The sequence below is a fragment of the Otolemur garnettii genome, unplaced genomic scaffold (assembly GCF_000181295.1).
Source record: "Otolemur garnettii isolate 467f Iridium unplaced genomic scaffold, OtoGar3 scaffold00112, whole genome shotgun sequence".
In the NCBI taxonomy this organism is placed as follows: domain Eukaryota; kingdom Metazoa; phylum Chordata; class Mammalia; order Primates; family Galagidae; genus Otolemur; species Otolemur garnettii.
The window spans coordinates 625,746-638,123 of NW_003852507.1; the positions used below are offsets into that span (position 1 = coordinate 625,746).

The following is a 12,378-nucleotide window of genomic DNA, read 5'->3' on the forward strand; positions in this document are numbered from 1 at the left end:
TCTCTTGCCTCCGCCTCCCAAGTAGCTGGGACCACAGGCGCCCACCACAACACCCGGCTATTTTTTGGTTGCAGCCGTCATTGTTGTTTGGCGGGTCCGAGCTGGGGATTCAAACCCACCACCTTAGGTGTACGTGGCTGGCGCCTTAGCCAGTTGAGCTATAGGCGTTGAGCCACTCCATTGGGTCTTAAACCCAGTTCTGCTCACACCCTGAAGGGGAAGTAGAGAGGGCCTCGGGGTGTGGGGTTGTGGAGGTGAGTGGCCCTACAGCTGGAATGTCTCTTTTTCAAACCTGGGCCTCAGGCTGGAAGGAAAGAGATTTCTAGACCTGGGCAAAGATGACGACTTCCATCCAGAGTTGGAAAACCTTGATGGAGACCTAGACCCTGGGCTTCCCAGCACAGAGGATGTCATCCTGAAGACAGAGCAGGTCACCAAGAACATTCAGGAATTGTTGCGGGCAGCCCAGGAGTTCAAGCATGACAGGTACAGGGTGGGGAACAGCCTCTTGTTTGTTTCTGTGTTGTTGCAGGGGCAGGAGAGAGGCCCATATGCTGCTGTCTCTGGGCTCCTTCCTTAAGAGTCTCCCTAATTTGTATGCTCTCCTCCTCTTACAGCTTTGTGCCCTGCTCGGAAAAGATCCATTTGGCTGTGACTGAGATGGCCTCTCTCTTCCCGAAGGTATAGAGGCCTCGTAGAGGATCAGGGGTAGGAAGAGCTCAGGCTAGAGCAGGTGTAGGGAACTGATTGATACCTGGGTGGAGATATGGACAGATACACCACTGGGCCTTAATGTGGCTCATGGTGTAAACTAAAGCCCAGCCCTCCTTCCCTCCAGAGGCCAGCCCTGGAGCCAGTGCGGAGCTCACTGCGGCTACTCAATGCCAGCGCATACCGGCTGCAGAGTGAGTGCCGGAAGACAGTGCCCCCAGAGCCTGGTGCCCCTGTGGACTTCCAGCTGCTGACTCAGCAGGTGATCCAGTGCGCCTATGACATTGCCAAGGCTGCCAAGCAGCTGGTCACCATCACCACCCGAGAGAAGAAGCAGTGACCACTCTCCCCATACCCTCACCTGCACCCTGGGACCTCATTGGCCACAGGAACTGGGCCACTCCAGACACTAATCCCCACCCCAACAGAGCCACTGGCACAAGTGCCCTTAGTGCTGCCACTCTCCCCTGGTAGCCAGGCGCCCTGGTGCCCACCCCCTCGAACCCCCAAGGATGGGGAGGTGGGGTGGCAGGAGCTTCTGTCCCCACATTCCATGCACCTCCCCCCTGTATATAGCATCCCCTCCCTCCTAGCGTGCAGGGGCCTGCAAGACATCACTCCCAGCCCCTTGCTCTCTGGGGCACCCTCAGCAAAAGATCAGGTGGGGATACTCCAAGTGGGGCAGCTCCCCCTACCTGTACCCCACCCCCATGAGCCAGTTCAGCCCTATTGGGGGCCGAGCAGGGGCATCCCTCTCCTTTGTACATAATCTCTGTGGATGTCCCTGCCCTGTAGCCACCAGCCCCTTGCTGCTCTCCTTTAATGCCAAACGGCCCCCGCCTAACACATAGGTCCTAACCTGTGTGGCAGGGTCCCCAGCAGCAGACACTGGAATATCTTTTTTTTCTCTTCTCCTCACCCTTAATTTTAACTTTGTGGTAACTGAGTGTCCCTGCGTGCCTGCGTGTGAGTGTGCGGGCGGCAGTGCCGTTCCGGAGGCCTGGTCCATCTGGAGTTTCAAGGGGTGAGGAGATGAGAGCAGTGGGACAAGCGTTGGGGGTTAGCTTCCCTCTCCCCCACCTGGGGCTAGGGACTACCAGGGTAACCAGCTGTGGTCCTGCCCGCTGCCTCTCCTCACCACTCCCCCAACTCGTGCCCCTTCTCTATGAACTTAAAACTGAAACCACTTCCCTCTGTCTCCTCCCATTCCCTTGTGGAGGGGGACTGTATGCTGGCCAGGGCAGAGGACTGAGCACCTGAGCCCGGGGCTGGCTCCCTGGGATCCCTGACTCAGCTGGTGGCTGTGGAGCTGAGAGTCCCCTCCCCATAACCTCTGCGAGGCCAGCACCCACCATCACTACCTGCACCTGCTATGGTCCCACCTCTGGAGGCCTGGGAACCTGGCTACAGCCTGGGAAGACAGGCCAGGTGGCAGGGGTGGCATTACCAGCTCTTCTCTCCGGTCCTGCCTCTTCCCAGGGGCCAGGCCCTACCTGTGTGCTGGTGGGTGGGCTGTCAAGACATGTGTCATGTACATTTGTATCAAAAATAAAGAAGTGACCATGTGCTGTTTCTGATGCTTAAGAGAATGGGGGGACGTGGGGGTGGGTTGGCAGACATGAAAGAAGTGCCCTGAGAGACGACCACTATCCTGGCACCTGGTAAGTCCCTGTCTGGTCCAAGTTCAGGAATGACAATACTAATGTAACTACCATCACCATCCCGCTAACACACTCCTAAAGTCCCGAGTCTGGGGCCTGGTTGGCCAGAGAAGCCAGACTGGCAATGCCCATGCTGATTGTATATTATAAAACCACCCACCTGGGTGGACTAGGACCAACCAATGTCCTGTGGGAGTTTCTCTGTGCGGCAGATGCACAAGCTCAACTCCAGACTCTACTAAAATAATTTAATAAGAAATACAGGACGAGGGAGGCAGAACAGCTTTTTCTCCCCCTTTGCCACCCGCTCCAGGCCGGTGAAAGGGAAAGGACGCTTCGGGACGCTTGGGCAGGAGTTCTCCGTCTGCCGCGAGGGGGCGCCCGCGCGCGCGGGCCACGTGGCAGAGGTCACAGCCCAGCAACCGGAGGAGGAGCCCAGCAGCCACAGGGGCGGGGCTGGGGCCGGTCACTCGGAGCTATCCTCGTCCGGGCCGCTGTCTGGCGTGGGTGGGAGAAGGGGTCTCCGGCGGGAGCGCTTGACCCGACGCGCTGGCATGAGCAGCCTCCGCTTCAGCACAGCTGTGGGCAGGGCAGGAAGAGTCAAGGGCAGGAAGAGTGGGCAGGGATGCCAGAGGGACCGAAACTTACCAGCCACTGTGTCCTGGCTGTCCCCTGTGGGCTCCCAGTAGATGCTGTCCCCCCGTCGGAAGTTCCTGTGCAGCCGTGTGCAGAGCGTGGCCAGGGTGAGCAGCACCAACAGGAAAGTCAGGGCCATGGCAGCCCACGCAGCCTCCTCCGTGCGTGGGGTGGGGCCTCGGGCTGGCTGTGAAGGTGCAACTGCACGAGGGGCTGGGGAACCATGATTTGGACAGGCACAACCTCCTGGGCTACCTTGCCTGCTGGGCACCTGAGCCTCTGTCCTGGAGCTGGTATTGCCTCCAGGACCCACAGGTAGCAGGGGGACACTGGGCACAGATGGGGCATTACCCTCCTTATGCAGGACTCCCAACATGGGCTGCCTGGCTTTCAAGCTCCAAGGGGAAGCAGAGGGGACCCTCAAGCCTACGTGGGTGGGCTGGAGATGAACCGCCGCCCGCAGCCCCCGCCTCTTGGCACCACTGGAAAAGAGCTGCCTGAGCCTTCTAGATGACACCTCTGTGCCAGGGGGCCTCCAGCTCCGCAGAGCAAAAGCCAAAACCAGGGCCTAAAAGGAGAAAAGATGGTGGTCACCCTGCTGCCCTTCTCGGATGGCCCAATGACCCTGCCACCAACCAAGCCTGGGCCCCACACTTCTCACCTGTGTACACCCTTTCAAGCACAGTGGCTCTCTGCCTGGGCTTGGCACCAGAGGAGACAACTCAGAAAGGCTGTCACAGTGGAACCATGCTGTTTTTCCCCTCTGCTTCAGCCTCTTCCTCCTCTTTAGCCAGTGGGAAGCCCAGGCTGGCTCTACCCATGCCATCTCCAGCACCACTCCCCATGCTGTTAGCACCAAGGGCTATGAAAAAAGGTTAACTGTTATAACTAAGATGAAGGCAGGGAACAAGCAAGAGGAACCCCCTGAGTTCTCCTTTCCCTGCACACGGGGCTACAGCCTCTGCCAGTGCCAGACAACTGCCTTTTATCAACTACTTACCCGATCCTGAGTGAGGCTGGAGTCAGGGGTGAGTGAGGGCTTAGCCACACAAATGTGGGCCAAGAGGGCAAGCTGGAGCTTCAGCCAGGGGTGAGCACAGGGGTGATAGAGGAAGGTGACATTCTCTACCTGGATGAAAGGTACAGAGACATCAAACCAAGTCCAGGTCCCTCCCAGAGAATCTCAAGTTCTTATCCTGGAGCCAGTTTAAAGGGACTCCCAGGATGGTGAGGGCCTTTCCACCCTCAAGGCCTGGAATACTAGTCTTGGGTTGTGCCATGTATTCCCTCTTGCCTCTGTGTGTTCCTTTTACCCCTCATTTCCTTCAAGTGCCACTCCTTAAAGCTTATAACTTCTACAACAGTATGTCTGGATAACCCTGTCAGACTCAGACCACTTTATTTTTTTTCCAGACAGAATCTTGCTCTGTTGACCAGGTTATGGTGTCATGGCCTCAGCCATGCTCACAGCAACCTCAAACTCCTGGGTTTAAACCATTCTCCTGACTCAGTCTCCCAAGTAGCTGGGACTACAGTCACACGCCACCACAACCTAGCTAATTGGCTAATTTTTCTGTTTGTAGTAGAGATAGGGTCTTACTTTGCTCAGGCTGGTCTCAAACTCCTAACTCAAGGGATCCTCCTGCCTTGGCCTCTCAGAGTGCTAGGATTAGAGGCATGAGCCACTATGCTTGACCTCAGACCACATTCTTTAGCCATATTTTTCTGCACCTGCTCTACAAGATCCCTCAACTAGACCATAAGCATCCCCCAAATGAAGACCAGGTCTTCTGTTTATCATCTGATCTATAAAATCAGTCTTCCAAGAAGATCCAATTACAGGGCACACAGGTAGCAGGTGCATAATCTCAGTATGGAAACACTTCATCCATTATTAATTATGCTTGAGTTGACTTGGTGCTCAGCAATGTGCCAGATGCTGTAGGAGATGCCAAAAGAGAACTTCTGGACTAAACTTGTAGGGGATGTATCAGAAACTCAGGGAAACAACTAATGCATACAAAAGAGTAAACTAATAAAACTCAGTGACTAGTTGTTAAACTGTAAGATCCAGAGGATGAGGGGATGAATAAAGGGTTACATGATCAGGCAAGGTCTTAAGCGGTAACTAACTCATGCACTGGGGATGCCTGGGGAAGGATAGCAGGAGAGGGAGGTAGTGGCATACTCCAGGTCAGGATGGATCAGATATGAGGAAAATAGGCACTCTCTTGTGTGATGAGCAGATCAACATGAATGGAGAAGAAACAAAGATCTGGCAAGGTCAGGTGGAACTTATTAACTAAGTCTGAAAAGCCTTGCAGGAGAGTATGGCCATGATGAGGTGAGAACTAAGGAGTCACTGACGCTTTCTGAATAGTGGAATGACTTAATGGAAGGGCTGCTTGCGGAAAGGAATCTGGTAGGTGGCATGAGTCAATGTCTCTTGACTGGGAGCTATTGCAGAGGATTAAAACAAGGTTATATACTTCAAAGAAAAAACCAAAGGGACAAGAAAACACTGAAGATAGAGAGGCAGCCAGGTTCATACTGAACCTCCAGTTTGGAGCCTAGTAACCAGAGGCGCACAATACAGCTTTATACTATCCACACCATTCATTCCCTCCTCACAGGAAGGGACGGAATAGCCTCTCTTACAGAAAACTGGGGTCCAGAAAGTCAGGAGACTTCCCACAGTCCGGCAGGAGAGTTAGGCCCTGGGTTGTTTATTCCTACTACCTTCCCTTACCCACACAGCCAGCTACTCAGCAGAATTCCTGAGGCAGCACTACAGAGAACAGTGGCCTGCCTATAGCTCACTGTACCAGGGTGTGAGGTAGGAAGGGGATCTAGAAACCTTGCCTCTTCCTCAGGGAAGTGGTAAGAAATAGAGCTGATCAGCAGAAAAGGCAGAGGAATGGCTCCGCACCTGAAGTTTAATGGTTAGGGTGCTGGCCACATGCACCAGGACTGGTGGGTTCTAACCTGGCCAGGGCCTGCTAAACAACAATGACAACTGAAACAGAAAAATAGCTGGGCTCCTGTAGTCTCAGCTAGTTGGGAGGCTGAGGCAAGAGAACCACTTAAGCCCAAGAGTTTGAGGTTGTGAGCTGTGAGCAAGGGCACTCTACCGAGGGCAACATAGTGAGACTCTGTCTCAAAAAAGAAGAAAGAAAGAAAAAGCAGAAGGCTACAAGGAGCTCTCTGCTTCCAGGTGTAGACTCCAAGAATGGAACCCTCCTTGTACTTACCTGCTCTGGGCTCACCGGTGTGTAGGTGACTCTTGGTGACACCTATACGTGGAAAAATAAGAGAGCTTAGGGTAGTTGCGGTACTCCATGTGTTGGGTAGGGAGGGGACAGGTGAACCCAAGCATCAGGCTTGGATGGGGAAGTTGGCAAATGAAGGCAGGAGGAACCTGCAGAGATCTCCACAGGGTTAGTGTGGAGGATACAGAGAGAACAGAGCAGGACTGGGCTACCCCTTCACATCCCTCTCTTCTTGGCCCTCCAGGACTCTTACCTGTGGGGGCAGAGGCCATAAGCCCTCTGGACAACGGGCTCCCGCCTCCTCTGCCAGCGCAGCCACCACCTGTGGGTCCAAGGCGCAGAGCTGGAGCACTGGACTCCTTTAGGGCCCTGCCCTCTCCCTCCCTCCCTCCCTAGGCCCAGCCCGCCAGCGAGGGAACTCCTAGTCCCTCACCAAGCGCCACTCCTTCCAGGACGAACTTTCAGCAAAGCGCTTTGAGATCCCGAACGAAGCCTTCCCAGGAGCCGGTCGCCTTACCTCACTGGGATCCAGAAGCCGCGCAAGGGCTGCCAGGAGAAGCAGCTGGGGCGATGGCGGAGGAGGCGCCATCCTACTCCGACCCGCCGCTCCGCGGGTGAGGGAGCGCTCGCCACCCCAGCCGGGCCCCAGCACACCGGAGTCGCCCGCGCACCCACGTAGAACCCCTGGCTCCCGCGCGCCGCGCGCCCGGGACCCTACCCCAGCCCGCGCGCCCTCCGCCTCGCCCCGCCCCCGCAGCGCCCCCGCAGCGCCCGTCCATTCTTGCCCCGCCCCACTCTAGTGCCCGCCCACAGCAGGCGAGCGTGTGCGCACGCGTCCTAAATCTGAAGCGGGCAAAGTTTTCATTACTAGCCCGGCCTGTGAGCACCACGCTGCGGGACAGGCGGGGGCTACCTCAGTAGCTCTGGGATTCGCCCCAGCGTGTCTCTGCAGCGTGCAGAACACAGCTGCTGCGCCTGAGTGGGATCTTGGAGCGGGGTGAAGGGCGGGAAAGGGGATGCCTGTAAATTGGGTGGCCCAAGCGGGAGAGACGGGTACGCTCCGCTGACAAACCTGTTTCATATTCGTCAGTGTGATCTACTACTACAAGGCGGGCAAGGTCTTGAAGTCCGCGTTGCTGAAGGGAAAGGGTGCCAGGTATAGAGTTTCACTGTCAGCCCATCCCACACCCTTCCTAGCAAATAGGGCTCGAAGGGTTTCAGAATCTCATCCTCTCCAGACCCAGGGAGGCCGGAGCAACTCCGGGGACTGCTTTGTTCCCCACCTCCACCCGCGCCCTTGTCGTTCGTCTGGTGGTGGCCTGCGCGCATCCAGAAGACATTGGTCGCTATGAGGTGGAGAAGCCACAGGCCTCTTCTTTCCCAGCGAGGAGCTCTGGCCCGACATTCCCTGCAGCGCCTGGGCATCGGCTCTGGTACCTTCTCCAGGATTTTGAGGAAAGGCATGGGTAAAGGGTCAGGGTTGAGATGCCCAGCTGAAAACTTCGACATAGGGAGAGAATGTGTAATTTCAGTCGTCTTCCCACGTACTCCACCTTACAAAGGATTCCTTACTTTCTCCCCAGTAATTTCCAGTTGCTGAGCTGATTAAGAAACTCCAATCTACTCCTGCCACAGCACCCACTTCGTATGGTGCCTGAATGCGTCCATTCCCCCAACTTAGTATTGGAGAATTGGAGCTGTTTCTTCTAGGGAAGTCCGGGGAACGGCGTTAAGGATTTCCTCTATGTGAAGCCAGGCTCCTAGGGACCCCCATGCTCCCTAGGACGGGGGATAGTCAGCCGGACAGCGCACTGACGCAGGCGAGGGAACTAGCCTGCTCCCGCTGCAAGCTTGCAGTCGGGGTCTCCTGCCAGGCTGTGTTATTGTTTATGCAGTACTGGGTGCCCGGGGTAGGGTAGGGAGACAAACACCGACGTCAGAGAGCGCGGCCAGACGCACTGGGGCTGGGAGGTGCGTCCGGTGGCTCCGCTGCAGCTGCGGCGGCCCCACGGGAACGCTGGAGCCAGCGCCAGGAGCTACTATTTATCCACTTCTCCCTTTTGCTATTTCTCAACATTGGCCTCTGAGGGGGCAGCGACCCATCTGCTGCCAGCCACAGATCTAGGGGGCGGTGGGGCGAGGGTAGGGGATTCTGATGCTCATCTGGGCCGCCAAGCCTTGGTCTCCCCGTCTCCCCACCTCTTTACTGCCAACACCGCTGTCCCTCTCTCCCTCGTGCCCTCCCCACTCCCTTCCGGCTCACTGGCGCGTCCTCAATCCTTCTCGGTGGCCCCGGCGCCTTTCACCCTCTGCTGCGGCTTGTCGCAATCGATGTACAAAGGGCCGGGGGCGGGAGTCGGGGGGCGGGCGAGGGCAGCCGGGCCCGAACTGGCTGTCTCTGCGGGGCTGCGGCCAATCCGGAGAGAGCGCGACCGCCCGCCCGCGCGGGAGGACCCTGGGCAGCCGCCAGCCGGCAGCCGCCGGGCAAAGCCGCGGGCAGAGCGGAGAGCTGGCTAAGGGGACGGCCTTGCCGCTCGTCGCCTGCCAGGGGCCCTCCTGCCTCGCCATGCCGCCGTGGGGCGCAGTCCTTGCGCTGCTCCTGGTCGTGTTCGCCATGCTCAGCCTGCTGGGCCCGTGGCTCTGGCGTCCCTGGAAGCGCGCCGTCGGAGAGAGGACCCGGCTGGGGGCGTCCGACCAGGACAATGACGAAGAGTTGGATGCCGGAGGCCCAGCAGATCAGTTTAGCGACGGGCGAGAGCCGCTGCCCGGCGGATGCAGCCTCATCTGCAAGCCGTCGGCGCTGGCCCAGTGCCTACTGCGCGCCCTGCGACGCTCCACAGCGCTGGAGCCCGGCCAGCGCTCCTGGCTGTCCGGGCCCCACCTGCAGACCCTCTGCCACTTCGTCCTGCCCGTGGGGTCCGGTCCTGAGCTGGCCCGGGAGTACCTGCAGTTGACGGACGATGGGTTAGTGGCCCTGGACTGGGTTGTGGGGCCTTGTGCCCGGAGCCGCCGGGTCACCAACGCTGGGGGCCTTCCAGCGGTGCTACTGGTGATCCCCAATGCATGGGGGCGCCTCACCCGCAACGTGCTGGGCCTCTGCTTGCTCGCCCTGGAGCGCGGCTACTACCCGGTCATCTTCCACCGCCGCGGCCACCACGGCTGCCCTCTGGTCAGCCCCCGACTGCAGCCATTTGGTGACCCGTCGGACCTCAAGGAAGCGGTCACTTACATCCGCTTCCGACACCCGGCGGCTCCGCTGTTCGCGGTGAGCGAGGGCTCGGGCTCAGCGCTGCTGCTGTCCTACCTGGGCGAGTGCGGCTCCTCCAGCTACATGACAGGGGCAGCCTGCATCTCGCCGGTGCTACGCTGCCGGGAGTGGTTCGAGGCCGGCCTCCCCTGGCCCTACGAGCGAGGCTTTCTGCTCCACCAGAAAATCTCCCTCAGCAGGTGGGTAACGGAGGCCGCAAACCCACATTGAGGGCTTGAACTGGACAAGAAACAGTTCCTCATGGTATTAAATCAAATAGGTGCGGGCCAGTTTGGGCCAAGTTCTCCTAACACATTTTCCTGAAACGTCCAAACCCCATGGTCTAGGCAGAACCAGGGAAGTAGGTTTAGAGACCATAGACCGGCTCAACTAGCATCATTGTGCTAGAGCAAGGGACTCCGGAGCTCGCCCCTGGCCTCCTCTTAGCCCCACGGTGTCCTAGCAACCTGAGCACTTCAACCATCCTCAGCAGAGGTGGCTCCGGACATTTGCCACTTAGTCCTGCTTGACAAACCAGCAGAGAGGGCTCTGGAAGCAATAGCAAGCCATTATCTATTCAGAATGTTTACCTACAGCCTCTGATGCTGGAGGTAGCAGGAATCAAACAAAAATGGTGGCATTTGATGTATTAGAATTCTTTAGACCTCACAAATGTTTTACACATTGGTAGGCATATAGTTTTATACAAATTTTTAAAAATATTTAAACAATGTTTTAAAATCTTTTCTTAATCTTTTCTACTGAGAAGGCCTTAGTGACATTTTCATGCTTTCCTAGAAGAGAGTGGAATGAGGTTAAGGACCCTGTGGCAACACTGGGGTGTAGCAGAAAGACCTGGCAGGAGTGTTCAATCTTTTGGCTTTTCTGAACCACATTGGAAGAAGAATTGTCTTGGGCCACACATTTTAGATACATAAACACAAAGAAAGCTGGCAAGAGAAAAAAAAGTTTGTGCATAATTTTATGATATCTGCCACCACAGATGAGCAAAAAAGTCCTCACCTAATCCGGGCCTATAGGCCGCAGGCTGGATTCCCCTGATACGGTATGGGATCAGACCTACTTGGATTGAAATCCTGAGTTTTCATGGAGCTATCTTGGAGTCTCACTTCTCTCTCCAATTAAATGAAGTTAATAATAACCAGATTCCAAGGTAGTTATGATCATTCAAAGACAAAATGAAAGTAAGGACCTGAGGGCAGTGCCTGTGGCTCAGTGAGTAGGATGCAGGCCCCATACACTGAGGGTGGCGGGTTCAAACCCGGCCTCAGCCAAACTGCAACAAAAAATAGCTGGGTGTTATGGCAGGTGCCTATAGTTCCAGCTATTCAGGAGGCTGAGGCAAGAGAATCGCCTAAGCCCAAGAGCTGGAGGTTGCTGTGACGCCACAGCACTCTACCGAGGGTGACAGGATGAAACTCTGTCTCTAAAAAAAAAAAAAGAAAGAAAGTAAGGACCTGACACTGGGTGGGAAGTGCTCAATAATTGCTGGCAATTGTGATGTTCTTTCCTTGTCCCATTTGCTTCCTATCCTGAGGTCAACCCCTGAGCTCAACAACAACCAGAAGCTTTGCCATGACAACACAAATGCGGCTCAGTTCAGGGGCAAAGTGCTTCATCTGGTTTAATTACCATAGTTTCCATCTCAAAATGACCATCACCAGTACCAACGAGGGCACAAGCTAGGTGAGAGAGGTGAAGAGAAACTCTGTGTTTTTAGGAACTGCCCTTCCTATGAAAGTTTGAGATTGAAAAGTTGGAGCAAGTGTCTTTGAATGTTTGCAGGAGATACACATATAATTTCAGCTGGCTGAACCAGATTGATCTACTCAAACGACTGATCTGCTCATCCTGGCTTCCTTGTCAGGATGCCAGGCCCTTTCCAGGAAGCTGGAAACAGCAAAGATAATCGCTATACTCTGAAGCAATTGCTCTCAGGCCCCCATTTGGGAACCCACCTTGTAAATTAATTACACTTGCTGTTACTTTCTCCACCACCCAGCACTCTCTAGGAATACCTGCCCAGGTAGACCTGATTAAGGTCATATTCACTTAAAAAAATGAAAACAGGGGCAGCACCCGTGGCTCAATGGGTAGGACGCTGGCCCCATAATACCAAGGGTGGCGGGTTCAAACCCAGCCCCAGCCAAACTGCAACAGAAAAATAGCCAGGCATTGCGGTAGGTGACTGTGGTCCCAGCTACTAGGGAGGCTGAGGCAGGAGAATCACCTAAGCCCAGGAGCTGGAGGTTCCTGTGAGCTGTGTGACGCCACAGCATTCTACCAAGGTGATAAAGTGAGACTCTGTCTCTAATAAAGAAAAAAAATAATAATTAAAGAAAAGAAATAAAATAAAATGTGAAGGATTGCAGGTTTCCTACAGAAAGCCAGAAGCTGGGGTTAGGAGGAAAGCTGTCCTTATAGATCCGCAGCTGTGAAGTCAAATGCTGCCCCTAGGGCTGGGCAGGTGCAGTTAATGCCTTGAACAACAGGCCTGGTGGGTACATGACACCATAAGGAGAGAGAGAACTGGCAGTTGCCTTGAGGAATGTTGGCCCATATGGCCAGTTCTTCCCATATCCCTAAAGAAGCCAAATATCTGGGCTCAGCACCCGTGCTCAGTGGTTAGGGTACCATCCACATGCCTGGGCCTGCTAAACAATGACAACTACAACAAAAAAATAGCTGGGCATTGTGGCGAGTGTCTGTAGTCCCAGCTACTTGGGAGGCTGAGGGAAGAGAATCACTTAAGCCCAAGAGTTTGAAGTTACTGTGAGCTGTGACACCATGGCACTCTACCAAGGGCAACATAGTGAGACTCTGTCTCAAAAAA

General features: G+C 55.5%; 3 protein-coding genes across 10 annotated transcripts in view; 2 read left to right on the forward strand and 1 right to left on the reverse strand.

Moving 5' to 3' along the window:
• GIT1 (GIT ArfGAP 1) overlaps positions 1 to 2,276 on the forward strand; it is a 17,212-nt gene extending 14,936 nt beyond the window's left edge. For both annotated transcript variants that reach the window (XM_003797120.2, XM_023517492.1), the window contains 3 exons: positions 304 to 486; positions 618 to 681; positions 839 to 2,276. In XM_003797120.2, coding sequence (XP_003797168.1) covers positions 304 to 486; positions 618 to 681; positions 839 to 1,051 — 460 coding nt within the window. In that variant the 3' untranslated portion in view covers positions 1,052 to 2,276. The remainder of the gene's footprint in view (positions 1 to 303; positions 487 to 617; positions 682 to 838) is intronic.
• A 329-nt stretch (positions 2,277 to 2,605) lies between these two features.
• TP53I13 (tumor protein p53 inducible protein 13) lies at positions 2,606 to 8,600 on the reverse strand. Of its 7 annotated transcripts, XM_023517503.1 has the most exons (10): positions 8,541 to 8,579; positions 7,715 to 7,777; positions 7,350 to 7,413; positions 6,711 to 6,823; positions 6,531 to 6,599; positions 6,260 to 6,301; positions 4,009 to 4,137; positions 3,670 to 3,870; positions 3,021 to 3,576; positions 2,606 to 2,951 (listed from the first exon to the last, which is right to left on the reverse strand). In XM_023517503.1, the coding sequence occupies exons 2-10, from the start codon at positions 7,739 to 7,741 to the stop codon at positions 2,839 to 2,841; spliced, it is 1,314 nt and encodes a 437-aa protein (XP_023373271.1). In that variant the 5' UTR covers positions 7,742 to 7,777; positions 8,541 to 8,579; the 3' UTR covers positions 2,606 to 2,838. The 7 variants fall into 7 exon arrangements, with proteins under 7 accessions (XP_023373271.1, XP_012665237.1, XP_012665235.1 ...); XM_012809783.2 differs by having other exon boundaries at positions 6,795 to 6,823; positions 7,715 to 8,600; XM_012809781.2 differs by having other exon boundaries at positions 7,715 to 8,597.
• A 123-nt stretch (positions 8,601 to 8,723) lies between these two features.
• The window catches only part of ABHD15 (abhydrolase domain containing 15), a 6,178-nt gene continuing 2,523 nt past the window's right edge, over positions 8,724 to 12,378 (forward strand). Inside the window, exon 1 of the mRNA XM_003797125.3 lies at positions 8,724 to 9,724. Within this exon, the coding sequence (XP_003797173.1) occupies positions 8,844 to 9,724 (881 nt within the window). The 5' untranslated portion in view covers positions 8,724 to 8,843. The remainder of the gene's footprint in view (positions 9,725 to 12,378) is intronic.